Here is a 27,102-nt window from a genome sequence, read left to right on the forward strand (position 1 = left end):
ACTGTATATGTTTGTGTGCATGTCTGGCACTATTACATGTATGTGTGTTCTTGTATGTGTTTATTTGAATGAGAGTGTGTGTATATGCATGTGTACAAACACCTGCACAGCATCAGCCTCGGGCAAACCAGCATTAGTTGTAAAAACACTGCCACTTAGTGTCATTCAAATGTACTTTTTATTGTGTTTTATTTGGATTATTTTAAATGTTTTACTTTTATCTTTGACCATCATTCTATCTCCCACACAGCAACTCCACTCCCACTTGTCTCCACTTCCACATACCAACCCTCAGCTTCCTTCAGCCCATCCCATCTATCTCTGCTGGCCCCCCACTCCAGGTATCTACGCAACACATATCTTTCCACTATGCTGTGATGTTTAACGTACAATTTCAATCGATCTAATCGAATCCACAGATTGCGAATTGAAGATAAATACTTTTACTAAGAGTATTAGTATATTAGTAATTGACTGACCCGGTCTCTCAAGATCTCCTAACAGTACTATTTCTAGGGTCAATTTTAGATCAATGCTATGCATTTTCAGCTATTCCTGAACCTGAGACCAGTTTTGATCCTTTATATTGGGCAGACAGACCAGTTCCCTACCTCCTCCCGCTGCCACCTGCCTCCTCCATTTTTGGAGTAATGCTGTAATCAATTGGTTGTACTCTTGGTTTGAGCAGAACTTCCCGTACAATTCTGATAACTCCATGAAGGACATAACTCTACCATTTCAATTTACAATATCATTTAAGAACAAAATACCCTTTTCAAACATCTTTCACATAAATACAGGTATTTTTTCAACCAGCACATTTGAGTTCAGCCATAATATTTATTATAATATTTGTTCTTTCTTTTCAGGGCGATGAAATTGAAAATGTAGCCAGCTCTGCAATGCTTGTTCGAAAAAGAGTGATACTTTGAAAAAGGTATCATTTTCAATTAATCAAAAATGAGACACAGCAATCTGCACAAAGGCAAAAAGGCCATTTTTAAACAATAGATTAGCTTTTCTTAGTAATTTACTTGAGAACCATTTAAGGTTCAAATAAAACTTTTGAATGAGTGAAGCTTTTAGAGAGAGGTTTAGTGCTTTTATATTTAATCATCTCAACCCACCCAATTCATACTCATTATATAGATCGGCACGTTTTATTTTGTCTAGTTTAGCAAAATATTTTTTGCTCATATGATTTGAAAAACGAATCATCAGGAGTAGGCAGCGCAATAAGTAAGTGAATAAACTGAGACATGGCTAAGGAGTTAATCAGGGCAATTTTTCCATAAATAGACAGGTATTTACCTCTCCATGGTTGCAGGATCTTGTCTATTTTTACAAGTTTTCTATTGAAATTCATTGTGGAGAGCTTATTTATATCTTTTGTGATATAAATACCGAGTATGTCTATTTCACCATCAGCCCATTTTATAGGTAAACTGCAGGCCCTCCGCCAGGTTGATAAATACGGATGCACAGTAATGTCTCTTATCGATGGCGGTATTGATATCGTTTAGGACCTTGAGCGTGGCTAAGGTAAACCCATGACCAGTTCTGAAACCAGATTGCATAGCGGATAAGGTACGGTGGGATTCTAAATGGTCGGAAATCTGTTTGTTAACTTGGCTTTCGAAGACCTTAGAAAGGCAGGATAGGATAGATATAGATCTGTAGCAGTTTTGGTCTAGAGTGTCTCCCCCTATGAAGAGGGGGATGATCGCGGCAGCTTTCCAATCTTTGGGAATCTCAGAAGATCCGAAAGAGAGGTTGAACAGACTGGTAATAGGGGCTACAACAATTTCGGTACATCATTTTAGAAAGAGAGGCTCCAGATTGTCTAGCCCTGCTGATTTGTAGGGGTCCAGATTTTACAGCTCTTTCAGAACATCAGCTATCTGGATTTGGGTGAAGGAGAAATGGGGGAGGCTTGGGCGAGTTGCTGTGGGGGATGCAGGGCAGTTGACCGGGGTAGGGGTAGCCAGGTGGAAAGCATGGCCAGCCGTAGAAAAATGCTTATTGAAATTCTCAATTATAGTGGATTTATAGGTGGTGACAGTGTTTCCTAGCCTCAGTGCAGTGGGCAGCTGGGAGGAGGGGCTCTTAATCTCCATGGACTTTACAGTGTTCCAGAACTTTTTTTGAGTTTGTGCTACAGGATGCAAATTTCTGTTTGAAAAAGCTAGCCTTAGCTTTCCTAACTGCCTGTGTATATTGGTTCCTAACTTCCCTGAAAAGTTCCATATCACGGGGGCTATTCGATGCTAATGCAGTACGCCACAGGATGTTTTAATGCTGGTCAAGGGCAGTCAGGTCGGGAGTGAACCAAGGGCTATAGAGTTGAAGTCGGAAGTTTACATACACTTAGGTTGGAGTCATTAATACTCATTTTTCAACCACTCCCCAAAGTTCTTGTTAACAAACTATAGTTTTGGCAAGTCGATTAGGACATTTACTGTCAGTAATTGTTCTAACAATTGTTTACAGACAGATTATTTTACTTATAATTCACTGTATCACAATTCCAGTGGGTCAGCAGTTTACATACACTAAGTTGACTGTGCCTTTAAAGAACTTGGAAAATTCCAGAAAATGATGTCATGGCTTCAGAAGCTTCTGATAGGCTAATTGACGTAATTTGAGTCAATTGGAGGTGTATCTGTGGATGTATTTCAAGGCCTACCTTCAAACTCAGTGCCTCTTTGCTTGACATAATGGGAAAATCCAAAGAAATCAGCCAAGACCTCACAAGACCTTCACAAGTCTGGTTCATCCTTGGTCGAACAATTTCCAAATGCCTGAAGGTACCACGTTCATCTGTACAAACAATAGTATGCAAGTATAAACACAATGGGATCACGCAGCCGACATACCGCTCAGGCAGGAGATGCGTTCTGTCTCCTAGATATGAACGTACTGTGGTGCGAAAAGTGCAAATCAATCCCAGAACAACAGCGAAGGACCTTGTGAAGATGCTGGAGGAAACAGGTACAAAAGTATCTATGTCCAAAGTAAAACGAGTCCTATATCGACATAACCTGAAAGGCCGCTCAGCAAGGAAGAAGCCACTGCTCCAAAACCGCCATAAAAAAGCCAGACTACGGTTTGCAACTGCACATGGGGACAGAGATTGGAGAAATGTCTTTTGAGAAATGTCTCAAGACATCAGTCAGGAAGTTAAAGCTTGGTCGCACATGGGTCTTCCAAATGGACAATGACCCCAAGCACACTTCCAAAGTTGTGGCAAAATGGCTTAAGGACAACAAAGTCAAGGTACTGGAGTGGCCATCACAAAGCCCTGACCTCAATCCTATAGAAAATCTGCGGGCAGAACTGAAAAAGTGTGTTCGAGCAAGGAGGCCTACAAACCTGACTCCATTACAGGGTAGCCTAGTGGTTAGAGCGTTGGACTAGTAACAGGAAGGGTGCAAGTTCAAATCCCCGAGCTGACAAGGTACAAATCTGTCGTTCTGCCCCTGAACAGGCAGTTAACCCACTGTTCCTAGGCTGTCATTGAAAATAAGAATTTGTTCTGACTTGCCTGGTAAAATAAATAAAATAAAATAAAAATCTCTGTCAGGAGGAATCGGCCAAAATTCACCCAACTTATTGTGGGAAGCTTGTGGAAGGCTACCCGAAACGTTTGACCCAAGCTAAGCAATTTAAGGCAGTGCTATCAAATACTAATTGAGTGTATGTAAACTTCAGACCCACTGGGAATGTGATGAAAGAAATAAAAGCTGAAATAAATAATTCTCTCTACTATTATTCTGACATTTCACATTCTTAAAATAAAGTGGTGATCCTAACTGACCTAATACAGGGAATTTTTACTAGGATTAAATGTCAGGAATTGTTTAAATGTATTTGGCTAAGGTGTATGTAAACCTCTGACTTCAACTGTATCTGTTCCTGGTTCTACATTTCTTTGAATGGGGCATTAAGATGGTGAGGAAAGCACTTTTAAAGAATAACCAGGCATCCTCTACTGACGCGATGAGGTCAATATCCTTCCAGGATACCACGTCGATTAGAAAGGCCTGCTCGCTGAAGTGTTTTAGGGAGCATTTGACAGTGATGAGGGGTGGTCATTTGACCGAAGACCCATTACGGATGCAGGTAAGGAGGCAGTGATCGCTGAGATCTTGGTTGAAAACAGCAGATGTGTATTTGGAGGGCGAGTTGGTTAGGATGATATCTATGAGGGTGCCCGTGTTTACGGATTTTGGGTTGTACCTGGTAGGTTCATTGATAATTTGTGTGAGATTGAGGGCATCAAGCTTAGATTGTAGGATGGCCGGAATGTTAAGCATGTCCCAGTTTAGGTCACCTAGCAGCACGAGCGCTGAAGATAGATGGGGGCCAATCAATTCAGATAAGGTGTCCAGGGCACAGCTGGGGGCAGAGGGTGGTCTGTAGCAAGCTGCAACGGTAAGAGACTTGTTTCTGGAAAGGTGGATTTTTAAAAGTAGAAGCTCGAATTGTTTGGGCACAGACCTGGATGGTAAGACAGAACTCTGCAGGCTCTCTCTGCAGTAGATTGCAACTCCACCCCCTTTGGCAGTTCTATCTTGTCAGAAAATGTTATAGTTAGAGATGGACATTTCTGGGTTTTTGGTGGTCTTCCTAAGCCAGGATTCAGACACGGCTAGGACATCCGGGTTGGCAGAGTGTGCTAAAGCAGTGAATAAAACAAACTTAGGAAGGAGGCTTCTAATGTTAACATGCATGAAACCAAGGCTTGTATGGTTACAGAAGTCAACAAATGAGAGCACCTTGGGAATAGGAGTAGAGCTAGACACTGCAGGGCCTGGATTAACCTTGACATCACCAGAAGAACAAAGGAGGAGTAGGATAAGGGTACGGCTATAGGCTATAAGAACTGGTTGTCTAGTACGTTCGGAACAGAGAGTAAAAGGAGCAGGTTTCTGGGCTCGATAGAATAGATTAAAGGCATAATGTACAGACAAAGGTATGGTAGGATGTGAATACATTGGAGGTAAACCTAGGCATTGAGTGATGATGAGAGAGATATTGTCTCTAGAAACATTTAAACCAGCTGATGTCACCGCATGTGTGGGAGGTGGAACTAAAGGGTTGGCTAAGGCATATTGAGCAGGGCTAGAGGCTCTACTATACAGTGAAATAAGACAATAATCACTAACCAGAACAGCAATGGTCAAGGCATATTGACATTAGGGAAAGGCATGCGTAGCCGAGTGATCATGAGTAGTTAGGCTGGCTGGAGACACAGCAATTCAGACAGCTAGCAAGCCGGGGCTAGCAAGCTAGCAGAAGGGCCTTAGAGGGATGTTGCGACGGAGGAAGTCTGTTATAGCCTCCTCCTGCGGAGAGTCCTTGTGCGGTTATGTCGATAGACCAGTCGTGATGGATTAGTAGGGTTCCGTGTAGCAAAGGGGTCCAGTCCAATTATCAAAACAGGTATAGTGGCCCAAGAAATTGGCCGATGGATCTCTTCAGCTAACAGTCCAATATGCTCTAGACAGCTAGCGGGCCGCGGCCAGCAGATGGGCATTCAGGGGACGTCGCGACGGAGGGGCCTGTTGGGAAAAAAACCCTTGGGCAGATTACGTCGATAGTCCAGTCGTGATGGATAAGCAGGGCTTTGTGTAGTGAAAGGGGTCCAGGCCAATTGGCAAAATAGGTATAGAGGTACTTAATACATTGAGGTACTTAATTCTGTGTTATAGTCTCCTACCAAAATGATTAGATCATTTGTTGCCTGTAAGTTCAATACATTGGTATAAATGTTTTCGAAGAAGTGTGAATCATCCATATAGATTAATGAGACATATCTTTTTCGTACACTTTCATATTCAAAAGGATCCAACCTCCTTGTGAATGATTCCTGACTATTTGCACATTCAGATCGAAATGTTTGTTAATTAATATCATCACACCCTTTGAGTTCCTTTGTCCATGACAGAAAATTATTTCACCACCCCATTCCTTTTTCCACGCAACTTCATCTAAGGAGTTTCCTGTAAACAGTATATGTTATATTCCTTTTCTTTTAGCCATGTAAAGACCGATCTTCTTTTTTTATAATCTACTAAACCGTTACAATTATAACTGGCTATACTTATTTCACCCCTTAGCATAACTAGATACTATTCTCAGTCTAAATTGACCATAATTAGTGCTTGTAAAGTTACTGCTGTATTATGAAGGTCAAACCTAGAGCTTTCAAATGTCTGATATTTAGAATTCAAGAAATAGACATATTTGTTCTAGCAATATTTGTTTTATTCCCTTGCCTGTTTGCCTGTGAGCCAATGCCACAGATGTTAGAAAATTGAGACAAGATATTATGTGTGTAGCAAATTTGAGTAGGTTGATGTGTATGATATTGGATGTGATATAGTGAGAGTGTGTACGATGTCTGTATAAGAGTAAGACTATAATGTGTGATGACCAAATAAATAATAACTCTGCCAATATGCATGGTTGAGTGTCTATGTGTGTAACATGTGGTGCATGTAGCCTTAATATTCATAATGATAATTGTAATCCATATCGTATCACCATCGTTGCATCATAATTACCTTTAACATAATTGAAAAACACATCCCAGCATTTCCATAGCAATTGACGTTTCACATGATCATGAGAGACCTTGCATTACTCTAGAGATGGCTTCCCTACAGTACAAATGTATTCCGTAAAATATATTATTATTCCCCAATGCCCCTATTCTGATATCTTCCCCTTGCTTGTTGTAAACATATATAAACTTGAAGACAAATACATAAAAAAGATAGACAAACAATAAACACATTAAATTATAAAACAGTTCTCGAAAATAGAGGGAGAGAAGAGAAGAGAAAAGAGAAAAAGAGAGAGTGAGAGAAGAGAGCGAGATCAGGTTTGTGTGTATGTATAAGTCCGTCTGTGTAAGAGGCATGTAATTGAGTATGTGTGTGTTCATATCCACTTCATAATGTTCAGATATTTTTACAGTTCCCATACCTTCTTTTTTTTCGTAACCTGAAGTTCATGTAGAATTTAGTACAGCCACGGTGTTATGACGCTGTCTCGGAATAGCTGTTCATCTACAGTATAAAGAGTTTGTCTACCATGATAAAGGCACGCTTACCATTCTCCCTTTGTTGTCTTCGTACCGGATACAGTCTCTTACGATGTTCGTTTATCTCCCTTGGAAATTGGTCATTGAGACGGAATTTGGTCCCTTTATGCTCCCTTCCCCTGCTTTTGATAAGCTCATTTTGTTGGTAGTGTTCAAATTTTGCAATGATCGGTCGGGGACCCTTGTTCTTGTCACTCCGAGCTCCAAGTCTGTGTACTTGGTTGAAAGCCACCTTGTTTACAGTCTCTATAGGAAGTTTCAAGGCGGATAGCATGAATTCTCTGATTGCGCCCTCTGGATTATTGGATGCGTCCTCTGGAATCCCAGAAAAAAATAGATTTTCACGCATGCTACGGCGTTGTATGTCTAGTAGTGACCCCTTCATCACCCTGAGTAGACAATGCATGTTGGAATTGTGGATTTTTACCTTGGCTGTGAGTGTCTTGTTTTCTCTTTGAAGCGTGAGAATTTCACTCTGGCTGAACTCCAAACTCCCCCTCAGCCCTGCTACCTCCTCACACAACTTTTCCAGTGTTGCATGGATTCCAGCCAGAGCACTAGCCTCTACCTCAATGGTAAGTAAATTGTCCGTGGCTGTAGATGAATCTGTTTTTCTTTTTTTGTCGGGTTAAAGTTATTTTGTGAGGTTGTCAGATCTTTCCATGATGGAGTATGTTGTTCCTCCATAGCGTAAAGCTGTTGGTACTCGTCAATTTCCCTCAGGATCTCCTTAGTATCCAGATTGGCTCTTTATTGCAACCAGTTGTTTTATGAAAAGATAACAATGAGTCTTTCCCACGACGACGACAGGTGTCTGTAGTACAGCCAGCTAGCACTCGCAGAATTCATGCAAAAAAAGCAACACAAACTTGCAGTCTCAGCTGTAAAGGCTAACTGCGTCGTGGAATCCTTAGCAACAAAACTTTAGTTTGGATTAAAATTGATTTAATGAAAACGTTTTAATATAAACAACAAATCGAGTAGACAGTACAATGTTCTGTTGCGCGCTCTGATGACGTATCTGATGACGTATATCCGGTCAATACAGAGATGGCCCCAATATAGAAGGCTATTCAGTGGACATTCACTTAAAAGTGTTTCCTTTCAAATGGTAGCAATAATATGCATATCCTTGCTTCAGGGGCTGAGCTACAGGCAGTTAGATTTGGATATGTCATATTAGGCTAAAATTGAAAAGAACGGGTGGATCCTTAAATGAAGACTTTATAACAAAAACATTGTAACTTGAAGAGTTTTCACAATATGTACCTGATGTTTGTATACTGTACGTTGTGTGGAAAATGTCCAGATCAAATAGAATGTTTTTGTAAAGATGAAATGTTAGTTGTCTAAATTGGATCTGAGTAAAATCCAGACCTTGCCTCGTAACTAGTGACGCCCAGAGAACTTGCCATAAAGACGGAAACGCCCCTTTCTGACCCGAGGGTATAAAACATGGGAGTTAAGAATGAACATATCAGACTAAGTGACCACGAGCTGCAGCCAAGGTCCGAGATAGTAGCAAACCGAAAACGCAACACGAGGTTGAAGCAGACAAAGGAACCTTTTAACAATCTATGCTACGGATGAGTAGCTGTGTCTAACTCAAGCAGGACCACCCGGTTCCCACTCTCCAAGGAATCGTGTGTTTACACTGCTTTCATTCCTACGCTGGAGCCCTGAGCTACACGGCTGACCGTACTCAGAAGACCCCCTTTCAGAACAAGGGCAAGGAAACATACCATTAAGAGAAAGGACACTGACATCATGTGGACAATCAGAGAGTTACACCCTGTAACAACAGCGGTGCCGCCATCAGAGGAAAACCTTCGACACGTAATTACATCATTATATTTTGACCTATAAGAGCGGCAGTTCAGGGCAAGGTTAGGGCTCAACTATGTATAGCTTACAAATGTACCCAAGTGTGCTTTTCTCTCTTTCTCTCCCTTTTTGAATCCCCATTTTGTGTAACGTGTCATATTGTGTTGGCCTGTTACGGACCTGTTTCATTGTACTACGTTCAAATCAGTAGCCTATCTTTGTGTATCTTTATATTATAATTTTAGCTTGTTAGTAAATAAATAATCAACTCAATTGGTGTGGTACGGACTTATTTAGTGGGACTCGGGTGTGTGCAGATTCCCAGATTATGCGACGTTCAGGATGAGAATGTAGAGGAAATTAATTAATTATTGACTGTTGTAAAAACAATATTCCGATATCCTTTAATTTGGGAAATAGGAACTCAATAAAACCAAACTTTCCCATGGTGCCCCAGGTTATTGAGTTAATAATTACCTGATTAATTGAATCACGTAATTATAATCAGTTAATCATTCGATGAACAGCAGTCGTCACATTAATCAATACGTCACAACATATACATTCATGCTACACACACAAATTACAACTGCTGCTACCAGACTCTTATTTACTATTGCTAATACTACACAATTTAAACATTTGCCCCCCAAACCCCCCACATTATATATACTGAACATTTACATTCACATTTTAGTCATTTAGCAGACATGCTTATCCAAAGCGAGTTAGCGCATTCATCTTAAGAAAGCTAGGTGGGACAATCACATATCACAGTCATAGTAAGTATAATTTCCTCAACAAAGTAGCTAACAACAAAGTCAAAGCTAGAAGGGGGGGTGGAGTCAAGTAAAAAAAATGGGGGGTTCGAGGTGAGGAGGGGGACTATTTCAGATACTCTTTGAAGAGGTAGGGTTTCAAGTGCTTTTGGAAGATGGGCAGGGACTCTGCTGTCCTAGCTTCAGGGGGAAGCTGGTTCCATCATTGGGGTGTCAGGACAGAGAAGAGCTTGGACTAGGCTGAGCTGAGCTGGAGCTGGGTCCGGAGGAGCTGGGTGATATTGGAGGCCTTGGGAAGGTTGAAAACAAGGCAGGCTGCAACTTCCTGGATAAGGTGCAGGGGTTTGATGGCACAAGCGGGGAGCCCAGGCAACAGCAAATTGCAGTAGTCCAGATGGGAGATGACAAGTGTCTGGATTAGGACCTGCACCACTTCCTGTATGAGGTAGGGTTGTACTCTACGGATGTTGTAGAGCATGAACCTGCAGGAGCGACTCACTGCATTGATTTTTGCAGAGAACGACAGGGTGTTGTCCATGGTCACGCCATAGTTCGAGACTATGGAGTTGTCAACCGTGATAGAGAGGTCTTTGAGTGGACAGGCCTTCCCCGTGGGGAAGAGCAGCTCTATCTTTTCAAGGTTGAGCTTGAAGTGGTGGACCGACATCCAAACGATCTGCCAGGCACACACAGATGCATGTCGCCACCTGGGTGTCAGAAGGGTGGAAGGAGAAAAGTAGTTGAGTGAACAAAAATATAAACGCAACATGCAACAAATTCAAATATTATACTGAGTTTCAGCTCATATAAGAAAGTCAGTCAATTGAAATAAATTCATTAGACTCTACTCTATGGATTTCATTTGACTGGGAATACAGATATACAGCTGTTGGTCACCGATACCTTAAAAAAAAGGTAGAGGGATGGATCAGAAATCCAGTCATTATCTGCTTGTGACCACCATTTGCCTCATGTAGCATATCACTTCTCCTTCTCATAGAGTTGATCAGGCTGTTGATTGTGGCCTGTGGAATGTTGTCCCACCCCTATTCAATGGCTGTGCAAAGTTTCTGGATATGGGTGGGAAGTGGAACACGCTGTCGTACACATCTATCTAGCGTATCCCAAACATGCTCAATGGGTGACATATCTGGTGAGTATGCAGACCATGGAAGAACTCTGACATTTTCAGCTTCCAGGAATTGTGTACAGATCCTTGCGACATTGGGCCGTGCATTATCATGGGGAAACATGAGGTGATGGCGGAGGATGAATGGACAATTGGCCTCAGGATCTGGTCACGATATCTCCATGCAGAGACAATTGATGGATTGTGTATGTGTGCCATTCAAAGGGTGAATGGGAAAGACAAATGTTTTAAGTGCCTTTGAACAGGGTATGGTAGTAGGTGCCAGGCACAACATTTTGGGTGTGTCAAGAACTGGGTTTTTCACACACAACAGTTTCCAATGTGTATCAAGAATGTTCCACCACCCAAAGGACATCTAGCCAACTTGACACAACTGTGGAAAACATTGTAGTCAACAGCCTCTCCGTGGAACACTTTCGACACCTTTTAGAGTTGATGCCCCAATGAATTGAGGCTGTTCTGAGGGCAAAAGGGGGCGCAACTCAATATTAGTAAGTGTTCCTAATGTTTTGAACACTATTGGTAATACTAGGAGGTCTACATCTCAACATTACAAAATATACTGTAGTTTTATAAACACATTTTCATATATAATATTCCTATAATGGAATAACACATACTACAGTATCTCTTCCCTTACAAAAAAATATTGAAGTTAGAATGCAGATCAGATCAGATATAGGTCATCATCACTGACTGTGGTTTACCATATGGGTGTCATTCCAGATTATAATTTTTTTTTAAATGTATTATTATTGTGTATGCTACTGTCATGACATTGGCCTGGGGGTAGGTTTATGACAGTCATAAATACCTCTTCCCCCCTTTTTCCTCTCTCTACCCTACTGATGTTACATTTGCAAACCCTTGGTTAACATAGAGATTCTGGGAACATCAGAAGGTGGGGGGGAAATGAACAATATTTTGGTAATCCGACCAATTTAACATATGTGGTGGTACTTGATGAATATGATGTCAGTTCGGTTGTCATCTGAGACTTTCTCATCAATGATAAGATGACATAAACTCTACAGTGGAAAGTCTACACATCAGAGTTATTGGATTCACATGGAATTGTTGTTCAATTTAAATGTTTGAATATGAAATTATTCGTGATGGGATGAAATGTAATTTTAGCTTCTAAAATATGAGATTTGGGTTTTCATAAGATAGGTCTCTGCTCAATCAGTGGCCCGCCCCTGTGAAGGGACATGGGCTATAAAACTTTTCAAACACGTCCTCCTCTCCCTTCCTATATACAGTGCCTTGCGAAAGTATTCGCCCCCCTTGAACTTTGCGACCTTTTGCCACATTTCAGGCTTCAAACATAAAGATATAAAACTGTATTATTTTGTGAAGAATCAACAACAAGTGGGACACAATCATGAAGTGGAATGACATTTATTGGATATTTCAAACTTTTTTAACAAATCTAAAACTGAAAAATTGGGCGTGCAAAATTATTCAGCCCCCTTAAGTTAATACTTTGTAGCGCCACCTTTTGCTGCGATTACAGCTGTAAGTCGCTTGGGGTATGTCTCTATCAGTTTTGCACATTGAGAGACTGAAATTTTTTCCCATTCCTCCTTGCAAAACAGCTCGAGCTCAGTGAGGTTGGATGGAGAGCATTTGTGAACAGCAGTTTTCAGTTCTTTCTACAGATTCTCGATTGGATTCAGGTCTGGACTTTGACTTGGCCATTCTAACACCTGGATATTTTTATTTTTGAACTATTCCATTGTAGATTTTGTTTTATGTTTTGGATCATTGTCTTGTTGGAAGACAAATCTCTGTCCCAGTCTCCCAGTTTTGCAGACTCCATCAGGTTTTCTTCCAGAATGGTCCTGTATTTAGCTCCATCCATCTTCCCATCAATTTTAACCATCTTCCCTGTCCCTGCTGAAGAAAAGCAGGCCCAAACCATGATGCTGCCACCACCATGTTTGACAGTGGGGATGGTGTGTTCAGGGTGATGAGCTGTGTTGCTTTTACGCCAAACATAACGTTTTGCATTGTTGCCAAAAAGTTCAATTTTGGTTTCATCTGACCAGAGCACCTTCTTCCACATGTTTGGTGTGTCTCCCAGGTGGCTTGTGGCAAACTTTAAACAACACTTTTTATGGATATCTTTAAGAAATGGCTTTCTTCTTGCCACTCTTCCATAAAGGCCAGATTTGTGCAATATACGACTGATTGTTGTCCTATGGACAGAGTCTCCCACCTCAGCTGTAGATCTCTGCAGTTCATCCAGAGTGATCATGGGCCTCTTGGCTACATCTCTGATCAGTCTTCTCCTTGTATGAGCTGAAAGTTTAGAGGGACTGCCAGGTCTTGGTAGATTTGCAGTGGTCTGATACTCCTTCCATTTCAATATTATCGCTTGCACAGTGCTCCTTGGGATGTTTAAAGCTTGGGAAATATTTTTGTATCCAAATCCGGCTTTAAACTTCTTCACAGCAGTATCTCGGACCTGCCTGGTGTGTTCCTTGTTCTTCATGATGCTCTTTGCGCTTTTAACGGACCTCTGAGACTATCACAGTGCAGGTGCATTTATACGGAGACTTGATTACACACAGGTGGATTGTATTTATCATCATTAGTCATTTAGGTCAACATTGGATCATTCAGAGATCCTCACTGAACTTCTGGAGAGAGTTTGCTGCACTGAAAGTAAAGGGGCTGAATAATTTTGCACGCCCAATTTTTCAGTTTTTGATTTGTTAAAAAAGTTTGAAATATCCAATAAATGTCGTTCCACTTCATGATTGTGTCCCACTTGTTGTTGATTCTTCACAAAAAATACAATTTTATATCTTTATGTTTGAAGCCTGAAATGTTGCAAAAGGTCGCAAAGTTCAAGGGGGCCGAATACTTTCGCAAGGCACTGTAAGCCCTTGATGACAATATAACCTCCTATTCCGAGGACAATGGTCCGATGTCAGAATGGTTCAGATAATAACTACAGAACGAAGCCAACATCAGCGTGAGCTTTGGTTGTGAATGGTATGAACTTTGAACTCTTATTTACTACAGAAGTGATACCTCCTAGTTGAGTTAGCAACAGCCGCTGCAAACGCAGGTTAGGAAGAAACAGACAGAGTATTCCATCTACCACACAACAACATTACTACAACGTATTCAATTTACCAGCAGAGACATTCTTCAAAGGACGAAGGACTCGGTTGGGCAACACGGCCTTCCATCTACCACCAACCTACCGAAGTGCAACTCAGAGTAAATATTTATTGCATTTTCCTTTTCCAAATGGGCGGTAATTTAGAATGCATAAGATACTGTATTTAGCACAGCTTCGCCCTTTGTTCCTCAGTCTTCCCGCTCTTTCACTCAAACCCAGCCCCTTTTCTTTTGTATAACCAGCTGTCATATCTGTTCCTCCCGCAAGGGACGTTTTCCTTTATGATGTAATTTGTAATCAAGTTATGATTTAATTATGTGTATGTGTAATTCTGTGTGATTAGTTAGGTATTTAGAAAATAATTAAACCCAATTTTGTATTGCTGATTCAAATTGTTAGCCAGGGTTCGTGCAGATAACCAAGAACGTTCAGATGAGACTGAATTAAGATGACGTTTAATATTGACTGCTATTGATGTAAAATATTACTAGGTCTTTAAGAGTTTATTCGGAAGATAACAGCTCTGTAAATATTATTTTGTGGTGCTCGACTCTCTAGTTAATTACATTTACATGATTAGCTCAATCAGGTAATATTCATTACGGAGAAATTATTTTATAGAATAGCATGTCATATCACTTAATCCGGCATAGCCAAAGACACGACACTACCCATTATTACAACTTGAACCTCCTTGCCATCCAAGTGAGAGGATAAACCCACAAGTACACCACAGAGTACAAAGTTGATCATATTACACCAGTGCTAGCCTCTACACGGGCTTCCTGTTAAGGCAAGGGCTGATTTCAAGGTTTTACTGCTAACCTACTGCTAACATGGACTTGCTCCTACCTATCTCTCCGATTTGGTCCTGCCGTACATACCTACACTTACTCTATGGTCACAAGACAGATGCCTCCTTATTGTTCCTAGAATGTCTAAGCAAACAGCTGGAGGCAGGGATTCCTCCTATAGAGCTCCATTTTTATGGAATGGTCTGCTGAGCCATGTGAGAGAAGCAGACTCTGTCTCAACCTTTAAGTCTTTACTGAAGACTCTTCTCTTCAGTAGCTGAGTGTAGTCTGGTTCAGGGGTGAGAAGGTGAACAGTATGGCATTGGAGTGAGAAACCCCCCTTGCTGTTGCTGCCTTGCTCATGCTCTCCCACCCTTCTTGTCCCCGGGTTTGTGCAGTGGGGGAGATCTTAGTGGGCTATACTCGGCCTTGTCTCAGGGTAGTAAGTTATTGGTGTGTTGATATCCCTTTAGTGGGTGGGGGCTGTGCTTTGGCAAAGTGGTTGGGGTTATATCCTGCCTAGTTGGCCCTATCCGGGGTAACTTTGGGCAGGGTCACAGTGTCCCCCGAACCCCTGTCTCAGTCTCCATTATCTATGCTGCAATAGTCTATGTGCTAGGGTCAGTCTGTCTTATCTGGTGTCCTTTGGGTTCTTAGGTATACACCCCTTATTCTCCCCAATTTAGTGATATCCAAATGGTAGTTACAGTCTTGTCCCATTGCTGCAATTCCCAACTCCCATACGGACTCGGGATAGGCGAAGGTCGAGAGCCATGAGTCCTCCGAAACACAAGCCGCACTGCTTCTTGACACAATACTCTTTTAACCAGGAAGACAGCCGCACCAATGTGTCGGAGGAAACATCGTACACCTGGTGACCGTGTCAGCGTGCATGCGCCCAGCCCACCACAGGAGTCGCTAGAGCGAGATGGGACAAGGAAATCCCGGCTGGCCAAACCCTCTCCTAACCCGGACGACGCTGGGCCAATTGTGACCCGCCTCTATTATGCGCGGCCTGCTGCGACACAGCCAGGTATCGAACCAGGATCTGTAGTGATGCAGTGGTCTAAGGCAATGCAGTGCCTTAGACTGTATATATAGTATATATATATATATAATATATATATATATATATATTATATATTATATATATATATATATATATATTATATATATATATATATATATATATATATATATAATATATATATATATATATATAGGGCGGGGCCGACCTTGTTGTATTTCTAACCACTGAATCTGATGTACAACTGACGTAAAGACTTCACCATTATCTAGCTGTCACAGTTTATTAAATGCATATTCTCTCTCAACAGGCCACAAAAGAAAAAGTACATTTGAAGTCAACAGTCCCTCGTGTGGTCGATGCAAGGAGGAGTTCTCTCCCACCAATGAGGACACATGGTCTTAGGTCCAGTGTGAAAACTGTCACAATATATATATATAGTATATAGAGCTAGACCATGTGTGTGTATATACAGTATATATATACAGTATATATATATATATATATATACACAGTATATATATATATATATACAGTATATATATATACACAGTATATATATATATATATATATACATACATACACACACACACACACACACACACACATGGTGTAGCTCTTGAAAAACAAATCAGATAAAATCATATTTTGTAAAGTCTGGGGTGGGTGGGTTTAGTTATGTGTTATTCTAATATAAGTTGTATAGCAATAAGAACAAAAATACTGGTTCTCTCAATTTTGCATTAGAATAAAAACAAAATTGTTCAAGTGAAAATGCTCTACAGTAAAATTATCCTAATTTGTTTGAGGCTAATGCAAACTGAAAAGAAAGCAAGACAGGTTAGAATGATTATTTTCATAATTACTATAATTTTTAATGTTGATACTATTGCAATGAATTACTAATAATGAAAGATGGTGAAATAATATATATATATAATCAAGGCTTTTAGGAAGCAAATAACAAGACATTTGCTTGTTATGCTTTTTCAAATCAAATTTTATTGGTCACATACGCATATTTAGCAAATGTTATTGCGGGTGTAGCGAAATGCTTGTTCCTAGCTCCAGAAGTTCAGTAATATCTAACAATCCACACAAATCTAAAGTAAAAGAATGGAGTTAAGAAATATATAATTATTAGGAAGAGCAATGTCAGAGTGGTATTGACTAAAATAAGGTAAAACAGAATACAGTATATACATATGAAATGATTAAAGCAGTATGAGTAACACAGTATGTAGGGCAGCAGCCTCTAAGGTGCAGGGTTAAGTAACCGGGTGGGGCGGCAGGGGCGGCAGGTAGTCTAGTGGTTAGAGCGTTTGACTCCGAGCTGACAAGGTAAAAATCTGTCACTCTGCCCCTGAACAAGGCCCACTGTTCCTAGGCCGTCATTGAAAATAAAAATGTGTTCTTAACTGACTTGCCTAGTCAAATAAAGGTAAAATAAAAACAAATAAAAAATAAAAACAGGTGGTAGCCAGCTAGCGATGGCGATTTAACAGTCTGATGGCCTTGAGATAGAAGCTGTTTTTCAGTCACTCTCGGTCCCAGCTTTGATGCACCTGTACTGACCTCGCCTTCTGGAAGGCTCGGGTGGTTGTTGTCCTTGATTATCTTTTTGGCCTTTCGGTGAAATCGCGTGCTGTAGGTGTCATGAAGGGCAAGCAGTGTGCCCCCGGTGATGCGTTGGGCAGACTGCACCATCCTCTGGAGAACCCTGCGGTTGCGGGCAGTGCAGTTGGCATACCAGGCAGTGATACAGCCTGACAGTATGCTCTCAATTGTGCATCTGTTAAAGTTTGTCTTAGGGGGCCAAGACAAATTTCTTCAGCCTCCTGAGGTTGAAGACACACTGTTGTGCCTTCTTCACCACACTGTCTGTGTAGGTGGACCATTTCAGATCGTCGGTGATATGTACGCAGAGGAACTTGAAGCTTTTCACCTTCTTGAAGCTTTTCTTATATAATTTTGCATTTGAAATTGTGTTTTGAGGGTGTGTGCAAACTAATTGGTTAGGTAGCTAACTAGTTTGCTGGCTAACCCAGAATCTCAATCTAACAGAATGTTTAATCTCCTGTTTTTAGCTAATAATATGATCTCTGCTTGTTGGCTAAATTAACTAGCCACCTTGTCATTGGCATAAAGAGTGAACAGATTAAACAGGTGTGTGGCAATAGCTAACTATCACATTCGGTCAACACTAGATCAACTGGCTAAACTTGCTGCAGTGTCAACCATGTACAGTAGCTAGCTGATCAACTGGTCAGGCCAGCGCAGAATCCACCCACTCCATTGCGCTCTCTGTATAGTGTGTGTTTCTAAATGTAATTCTGTTTTTATGACACCGCCTATAAGCACATCTGTCATATAGTGAAACATCTCAGTAAGTGTTAGATAGCTACTACAAATAAAAAGTTGTACAGCAGTAGTAGCACAACTGAGGGGATGAGAATGGGCCAACCAAGAAAACAAAATTACCCTTCAAAGTGGAAAGGAGACGTTCGGAAGAGGAGGATGGAGGGTAAATCCTACCTTGGCAGGAAAGAGAAGATTGAGTTGACGATGATAATTGTTATCTGCACTGTTTATTTTTTATTACTTACATGATTGTTACCTGAATACCTACCTTGATGTTTAATTCCATGCTGAAATGTCAGATTTTTATTTTACCTTTATTTTATCTGGGAGTCATACAGAGACCAAGGTCCCGTTTACAGACTAGCCCTGAATTACAGAAAATGCATTCATATAAATACAAATTGCTTTTAGAAAATCACGGTCATAAAAAAACAACATCAATAATAAGGTCCTCAATCAGCTTTCTGAATTGCCCTTGAGGCACCAAAACATCACATTAAGAATATTTTGAAGAACGTTCCACAAATAAGGTGCAAGAAAACTAAAAGCTGATTTACTGATCTAATAGAACAAAACGTATAAGACCTTCTAAGCATGTGTTAACCACAGACCTTATTTTCGGCGTTTATCCCAAAACCCCATTCTTTCCCCATCAATTTCCCCAATAAAAATGGCTGAATGAACACAGGTAACTAATTTCCCGTTTGTAGGACTACAGACTGACGAGCTCTATTATCTGTGTTATAAACAGATAATTCTGTATTTTGCCAAAAAAATACTTAATAGACAAGGCCAAACTGTTGTTTATTATGCATTTTTCAGAGTAATACAGACATCACAACATGTGCAAATGTTTACAGTGGATATGGGGTCTGGCAGGATAACAACATTTTTGGTACCAATCACTCCAAATAGCGTGGTAAGCATCCTTGCAATTCAATCATCTCTGGCCAGGAGTCATACTTGTTTTTGTCTCTATTATTTTTAATATGCTGTGGGGGGGGGGGAAACGGATCAATTAGATTCCTGCAACAGCAACATAAACACATAGCTCATCCAGCTCAAATGATATCAGTAAAAAGTGGGGAACTGCAGGTGCAATCCAAAAAACTGGATAACAGAGACAGTGAAAACATATTATAAACGTTGGTATGGTATTACCTTCTCCAAGGTACTCTCGACATCTGCTCCTTTTCCTCCAACAAAGACCCAGTTGTCTCTGAAGCCTAATGACTGGATAGCAGAGCTGCCAAGCTCTCTGATAAGCTTCCTTGCTTTTTCGTTCAATCTGTCAATCAATTACTAAAACCATTCAGTATTTTTCCTCACTACCATCATTAATTGTATCACTAAAAGCAATATGAATAGGCTTGCGACAGGACTTTATATGAGCATGCAGAGCGCTTCAATTAATTAAATGATTTTGGTGCACACTCCAAAGATCCCAAAGCATCATCATCATATAGTATCCTGGATGACCATATTGGTCAAATTCTGCCATAAAAGTTGGTTTAATGTTAAAATTAAATGTGACTCACTTTGTAGCTGGGTCGTCGTAGGTGGCAATCAACACAATGGATCCATTCTCAATGGACTCCAGAAACTCCACCAGAGGTTCAATATCTGCAAGACAGGGATAACATGTCAGCTTATCAACATGATCAATGGTTTTCTTCTTTATTGAGGAGTGGAAATTAGAATTATGTACACTCAAATTGAACAAAATCTATGTATTATTTTAAGAAAAATTGTACTTCAGTTTTCAATGTGCTGGATATGGTTGACCAACCCATACAGGAATGATTGTATCTGGTTGGTTAATATCTCAACATTTATAACAAGGTACAGAAATCGATCATGGAAAGGGTGGAGATGCATTTAACTAATGTTGCTAAGCAGGAAATACAGTGCCTAGTGAAAATCTACACACCCCTTGCAATCTTCACATTTTGCTGCCTTAAATAATAAAGTTTCAAATGATAGACAATGTTCTAAATACATTTTTAAATATTAAGTCTTTATTGCATGTCTTCACACCTCACAGTTAATACTTGGTGGAAGCATCGTTGGAAGCCATTACAGTTTACTCATTTTGAATAACTGCACATTTTTTGCCAAAAACCTGGTTGCCTCTGACAGGAGGCTGACACTTGGCCGCAAGTGGATCTTCCAGCAAAACAATCCAAAGCATGAATCAAAATCCACAAAGAAATGGTTAATAAACCACAAATCAACATGCAATGGCCATCTCAGTCTCCGGACTTGAACCCCATTGAAAACCTGTGGTTTGAATCAAAAGAGGACAGTCCATAAACGCAGACAAAGGATATCAAGGATCTGGGAAGATTCTGTATGGAAGAAGGGTCTAAAATCCATCCCAATGTGTTCTCAAAACATTTTGGAAAAAATCTGTCATTATTCTCGCAAGGGGAGAGTGCTGGAATACTGAAAACAGGGTTGCCAATAATGTTGACCCCATTTTTTCTTTTTTTGATTACTGTTTTTTTTTTAAATCTGATTAATTGTATTAGTATAAAATATAATTTTCCAATTTTATTTAGCATATGATATAGCCCAGTATTTGTATTATATATTTTTTACTCATCTTTATCAAGGGTGCCAATAATTATGGAACTCTGTATATCCATTGTTTTTGTCAGAATTGCTCAAGCTCAGTAAATTTGGTTGGGAATCATTGATGGACAGCAATACACTGAGTATACAAAACTTTCTCTTTCCATGACAGACTGACCAGATGAATGCTATAATCCCTTACTGTTGTCACTTGTTAAATCCACTTAAATATGTGTAGTTGAAGGGGAGGTGACAGGTTAAAGGATTTTTAAGCCGCGAGATAATTGAGACACGGATTGTGTATGTGTTCCTTTCAGAGGGTGAACGGGCAAGTGCCTTTGAACGGGGTATGGTAGTAGGTGCCAGGCGCACCAGTTTTTGTCAAGAATTGCAACGCTGTTGGGTTTTTCCACACAACAGTTTCCCATGTGTATCAAGAATGGTCCTCCACCCAAAGGTCATCCAGCCAACTTGACAATTGTGGGAAGCACCTAAAGACTAAACACCTTCCTCTGCCACTGGATCCTGGACTTCCTGATGGGCCACCCCCAGGTGGTAAGGGTAAACAACAACACATCTGCCATGCTGATCCGCAACACTGGGGGCCTTCATGGGTGCATGCTCAGTCCCCTCCTGTACTCCCTGTTCACCCATGACTGTGTGGCCACGCACGACTCCAACACCATCATTTAGTTAGCCGACCACAACGGCGGTAGGCCTGATCACCAACAATGATGAGACAGCTTACAGGGAGGTCAGAGACCTGGCAGTGTGGTGCCAGGACAATACCAAGATCGTGAAGAGGGCACGACAAAACCTATTCCCCTGAAAAGATTTGGCATGGGCCCTCTGATCCTCAAAACTTTTATACAGTTGCACCATCGAGAACATCCTGACTGGTTGCATCACTGCCTGGTATGGCATCCGACTGCTCGGAACCCGACCAACCGCAAGGCGCTACAAAGAGTAGTGTGTACGGCCCAGTACATCACTGGGGCTAAGCTTCCTGCCATCCAGGACCTCTATATTAGGCGGTGTCAGAAGAAGGCCCTACAAATTGTAAAAGACTCCAGACACTCTAGTCATAGACTGTTCTCTTTGCTACCACACAGCAAGCGGTACCGGAGTGCCAAGTCTACGTCCAAAAGGCTTCTTAACAGCTTCTACCCCTAAGCCATTAGACTGCTAAACAGTTAATCAAATGGCTATCCAAACTATTTGCATTGACACCCTTTTTTTATGCTGCTGCTATGCGTTGTTTATCTATGCATAGTCACTTTACCCCTACCTACATGTACAGTTGCAAGAAAAGGTATCTGAAACCCTTTGGAATTACCCAGATTTCTGAATGAGTTGGTCATCAAATTTGATCTGATCTTCTCCTAAGTCACAACAATAGACAAACACAGTCTGCTTAAACTAATAACACAAACAATTACACGTTTTCATGCCTTTATTGAACACACCGTGTAAACATTGAGTGCAGGGTGGAAAAAGTGTGTGGTTGACCCTCTTTTGGCAGCAGTAACCTCAACCAAACGTTTTCTGTAGTTGCGGATCAGACCTGCACAATAGTCAGGAGGAATTTTGGACCATTCCTCTTTACAAAACTGTTTCAGTTCAGCAATATTCTTGGGATGTCTGGTGTCAATCGGGTTGAGGTCAGGACTGATTGGGCTACTCCAGAAGGCATATTTTCTTCTGTTGAAGCCATCCGGTTGTTGATTTACCTCGGTTCTTAGGGTCGTTGTGTTGTTGCATCACCCAACTTCTGTTGAGCTTCAATTGGCAGACAGATAGCCTTATATTCTCCTGCAAAATGTATTGATAAACTTGGGAATTCATTTTTCCATCGATGATAGCAAACTGTCCAAGCCCTGAGGCAGCAAGCAGCCCCAAACCATGATGCTCTCTCTACCATACTTTGCAGTTGGGATGAGGTTTTGATGTCGGTGTGCTTTGCCTTTTTTTCTCCACACATAGTGATGTGTGTTCCTTCCAAACAACTCAACTTTAGTTTAATCTGTCCACAGAATAATTTTCCAGTAGCGCTGTGGAACATCCAGGTGTTCTTTTGCGAACTTCAGACGTGCAGCAATGTTTTGTTTTTTAACAGCCGTGGCTTCTCCATGGTGTCCTCCCATGAACACCATTCTTGTTTAGTGTTCTACGTATCGTAGAATCATCAACAGCGATGTTAACATGTTCCAGAGATTTCTCTAAGTCTTTAGCTGACACTAGGATTATTTTTATCCTCATTGAACATTCTGCGCTGTGATCTTGCAGTCATCTTTGCAGGATGGCAACTGCTAGGGTGAGTAGCAACAATGCTTAACTTTCTCCATTTATAGACAATTTGTCTTACCGTGGACTGATGAACATCAAGGCTTTAAGAGATACTTTTGTAACTCTTCCCAGCTTTATGCAAGTCAACAATTCTTAAGTCTTCTGAGATCTCTTGTTCGAGGTATGGTTCACGTCAAGCAATGTTTCTTTTGAATAGCAGACTTACATTTTGTGAGTGTTTTTTTATAGAGCAGGGCAGCTCTAAGCAACATCTCTAATCTCGTCTCATTGATTGGACTCCAGGTTAGCTGACTCCAATTCACTTTTGGAGGTCATTAGCCAAGGGGTTCACGTACTTTTTCCAACCTACACTGGGAACGTTTAAAATATATTACATTTAGAAAAGAAATACACAATTTGTGTGTTATTAGTTTAAGCACACTGTCTATTGTTGTGAATTAGATGAATATCAGCTCAAAAGTTAAAACCAATTTATGCAGAAATCCAGGTAATCCCAAAGAGTTAACATACTTTGTCTTGCCACTGTACATATTACCCCAACTGACCTGTACCACCGCACATTAACTCTAACGGTACACCCTGTAAATAGCCTCGTTAGTTATTTTGTGTACATTTTTTTACTTTAGTTTATTTAGCAAATATTCTGCATTGTTTGTTAAGGGCTTGTAAGTAAGCATTTCACGGTAAGGTCTACACCCGTTGTATTCGGCGCCTGTGACATTTGATTTGACACCTTGTAGAGTCCAGGCACCGATGAAATTATGCTGTTATGTGGTGGGGGGTGCAGCTCAATATTAGGAAGGTGTTTGGTATACTCTGTATGTCTCTGATTTTCACACAAATTTAATTCAGGATCGACTGGACCACTCAACACCTCTTGGAAAGCCATTCTGGTATGTCTTCGGCAATAAAATGTGCTCAATTCTTGAGCTTTGCTCCTTTCAAATGTATTTGATCCTAACCAACTCAGTCCCTGCTGGTGACAAGAATACCCATAACATAATGCTGCCACCACAATACTTGAAAATAAAGTGATTCACTGTGTGTTGTACTGGATTTGACCCAAACCTTCAGTTTATTCCAAAAAGTATATTTCTTTGCTGTATTGTCTTGAATATTACTTAACTGCCTTTTTGCGAACAGAATCAATGATTTAGCGTGGAGTTTAACACGGGCTTCCTTTTTTCCCCATACAGGTCAGTAATGTGTAGTGAATGCAATGTTGATACTCTGTATTTTCAAGTATTGTGGTGGCATGTTATGGGTATGCTTGTCACCGGCAGGGACTGGGCAGTTTGCTAGGCTCAAAGAAATATGAAAGGTTAGATAAAACCCTGCCTCAGTCTTCTGAATACATAACACTGGGATATAATTGTATTTTTTTAATATAATTTATTTCACTTTGAAATGTGGAGTATGTTGTGTAGATTGGTAAAAAAAAGTCCAATTTAAACCATTTAGATTTGCAAAATGTGAAAACTGCAATGTGGTGTGTAGATGGTCACTAGGCAATGTACATGCTCCTCTGGCCAATTTTTTTTATTTTATAGGGGCTGTAAACCATCTTACCACCATCATACATGTTAAAAAATGCTGTCTTCATACCCTCCCCAGTCTTCCCTGTGTGAAAAAGAGACTAATTAGGTATTTAAAATCAGATTAACGCTGAATACAAGATGTAAAATAAGAAAACTGTTAATACTATGTGTATATAACCTTTCGACTTACCGTTCACAACAGCAATGTTAATTCCATACCCAACATTTTCTTCCACATAACCCATAACCCTGAAGAGAACATAGAACAGAGTCTCACAACCTGACAACCTCACCCCACAGTGAACAATAATAGGGCACTCTACATCAAGATATCGCTCTCACTCACACACACATACGTTCCCCAGCAAAAAAACTAAAAATTGCTCAAACAGAATAGGGCACTAACAAAGAGTCACTGACCAACAACCAAAACAGGTGGGGTTTTAGGAGGGGTTCTGAAAGACTTATGGTGGTGTCCACTAAAGGTTGACTAGCAACAACAGGAACCTAAAAGACACCCACCATGAGCGCCGACTGAATTTGCCCAAGAAAAAGCAAACGAAAGTAAAACCCACACCAAATGTACAGACAGGAAGCAAATCAAAAGTGTGGCGCAAAAGCAGATGAAGGCTTGCTGGTCTACAAAATAAAAATAGGGAGCACCAACTAAAGGTGTTAACCCTTCGGATCTATCAAGACAACTGGAACAGTGGGCCAGCCACTCTTAAATAGCATCTGGGCAAGCTCAGGTGAAACACCTTCACACTAACGACATTGCAACCAGCACAGGTGTAACACATACTGACTAACAAGGTCACAGTGAGTCTTACGTGCTAAAAGTCCAATCCCGAAACATAAATGGAAAATACCTGTAACAACACACACAAGGATATGTTCCTTACATTTTGTCCTCCATGCAGATTTTGGGTCCAACCACATTAGCAGCTCCACTGGCGATTAAAAAGCTGAAGTCCCCCTCTGGACAGGGCTTTGGGATGCCACACGGTCTTTGTCTGGAGGCTGCGCAAGTATTCAGGAGGAGAAACACACACAATCACACATATTAATGGTTCCCCATACCATTAATTTGATGGGATAGACTAGCTTTTTGGCCTTGCCAGCTATAACTTTGTTTTGTTTAAATGTTGAATATGTGGATGCTAGTAGCCCAAACATGTTGCACAGGTGGAAATACACATCCTTCTGATTACTCACTGGTCTCTTTGGGTACATTAGGCACTTGTAGCCACTCTGGACCAGGAAACTCAGGATACCAGGAGAGGGTGTGGCCTAGAGTAATAGGGGGAAGGAGCAGCGTGTATCATTATGAATGGGAACTATTGTAGCGGGTACTTACTCTTGAAGAAAACATTAACACTTTTCCTGATAAATTCATCAGTAGCTAGGCTAGATGACAAACATTTATTCAAATGTTATGCCGGTTTTATTAACAGCATGTAATTAATAGTCGTTATCAAATGAATGTGTCCTTGTGTGACAAACATTGTCATCGAGACTTACTTTGAGACCGCATTATGAGGAAAACAGCAAAGAAAATGATTCCAAGCACTGCTATGATTGGAAGAAGGCCTGCAAGATAAATAATGGGGATATCGTACTTATACGGGATAATCACCAAGTCACTTATGTATTGTGTACAAGCATAGACAGCTGTCAATGACTGCATGACTACAACTGTAAAATTTACAACCAAAGGGCTGATTTCACTCATGTTCAATCCAATTTCCTATTGACATACAGTAAATGCATGAATTATGAGAAAGTCAGTACTCGCATGGATCACAAGCTAGGATCTGGGCCCTACACTAAACACTAAAGTATATTTCTACACTCACCCTACAGTAGGAAAGGGTTAATAACACCGGGTTGGCCTGAGCCAGAGATAAATAGAAGACTGCTCTACCAGTAAAACCACATTGTTGGTTGGTAGTCTTCAACCCTCTATAATCTTGTTTATTCATCTGTTCATAAAATAAGTTATTCCGTAGTACTCTATAGACACTATTAAAACATATATTGAGCAGTAATACATAAAACATGCTTTCAAAAAACCTGGCTTTACAACTTACTTCTGGGGCCCTGTGTTTTATGCACCATTTGTCCTACAAGAGATTACCTTGTCTGTGTTTAAAGCAAATACTGTATTGACAGATTGACATACAGATTTCTCAGTAAACATAAAACATTGGCATTTTATGGGAAAATATGACTTACCTATGCGTACAGTGAGCATGATATCTGATTACTCTCTCTCCTGTTGCCTGTATGAGATGCCCCTTATGAAAAACACAAAAGAGCAAATGCAGCTGGTTGCTAGTCAGGTTGATCCAGTTAGGTTAAAAGCTAAGTTTCTTTCTTCACCAGATTCTTTAACTGAATCATCCCTCCCTTTTCTCCACCCCCTCTCAAAACAATATACAACTGCAGTACTATGCACAGGCATTGCCTGTCAAAAACACATTGTGCATTATGTTTCAAC

The 27,102-nt window shown here is 40.6% G+C and overlaps 1 protein-coding gene across 3 annotated transcripts; it reads right to left on the bottom strand.

Moving 5' to 3' along the window:
- Window positions 1–9,322: 9,322 nt before the first annotated feature.
- On the bottom strand, window positions 9,323–26,974 carry LOC112218702 (protein FAM3C). Of its 3 annotated transcripts, none has more exons than XM_024379744.2 (9): window positions 26,838–26,974; window positions 26,124–26,192; window positions 25,818–25,892; window positions 25,505–25,622; window positions 24,793–24,851; window positions 24,634–24,684; window positions 19,722–19,806; window positions 19,345–19,471; window positions 9,323–10,421 (listed from the first exon to the last, which is right to left on the bottom strand). In XM_024379744.2, exons 1-9 carry the CDS (start codon window positions 26,854–26,856, stop codon window positions 10,350–10,352), a joined length of 675 nt encoding a protein of 224 aa, XP_024235512.1. In that variant the 5' UTR covers window positions 26,857–26,974; the 3' UTR covers window positions 9,323–10,349. The 3 variants fall into 3 exon arrangements, with proteins under 3 accessions (XP_024235512.1, XP_024235513.1, XP_024235511.1); XM_024379745.1 differs by lacking the exon at window positions 9,323–10,421 and adding an exon at window positions 18,969–19,175 and having other exon boundaries at window positions 24,670–24,684; XM_024379743.1 differs by lacking the exon at window positions 9,323–10,421 and adding an exon at window positions 18,969–19,175.
- Between the last annotated feature and the right edge of the window lie 128 nt (window positions 26,975–27,102).

The sequence above is a fragment of the Oncorhynchus tshawytscha genome, linkage group LG19 (genome assembly GCF_018296145.1).
Source record: "Oncorhynchus tshawytscha isolate Ot180627B linkage group LG19, Otsh_v2.0, whole genome shotgun sequence".
Lineage (NCBI taxonomy): Eukaryota > Metazoa > Chordata > Actinopteri > Salmoniformes > Salmonidae > Oncorhynchus > Oncorhynchus tshawytscha.

Excerpts from the sequence above, each read along its gene's own strand:
- LOC112218702 (XM_024379743.1), bottom strand. Across the intron at positions 25,893-26,123 it reads CCTCATAATGCGGTCTCAAA|GCCACACCCTCTCCTGGTAT; the intron begins GTAAGTCTCGAT and ends CTATTACTCTAG. Across the intron at positions 25,623-25,817 it reads TAATGTACCCAAAGAGACCA|CCTCCAGACAAAGACCGTGT; the intron begins GTGAGTAATCAG and ends ATACTTGCGCAG.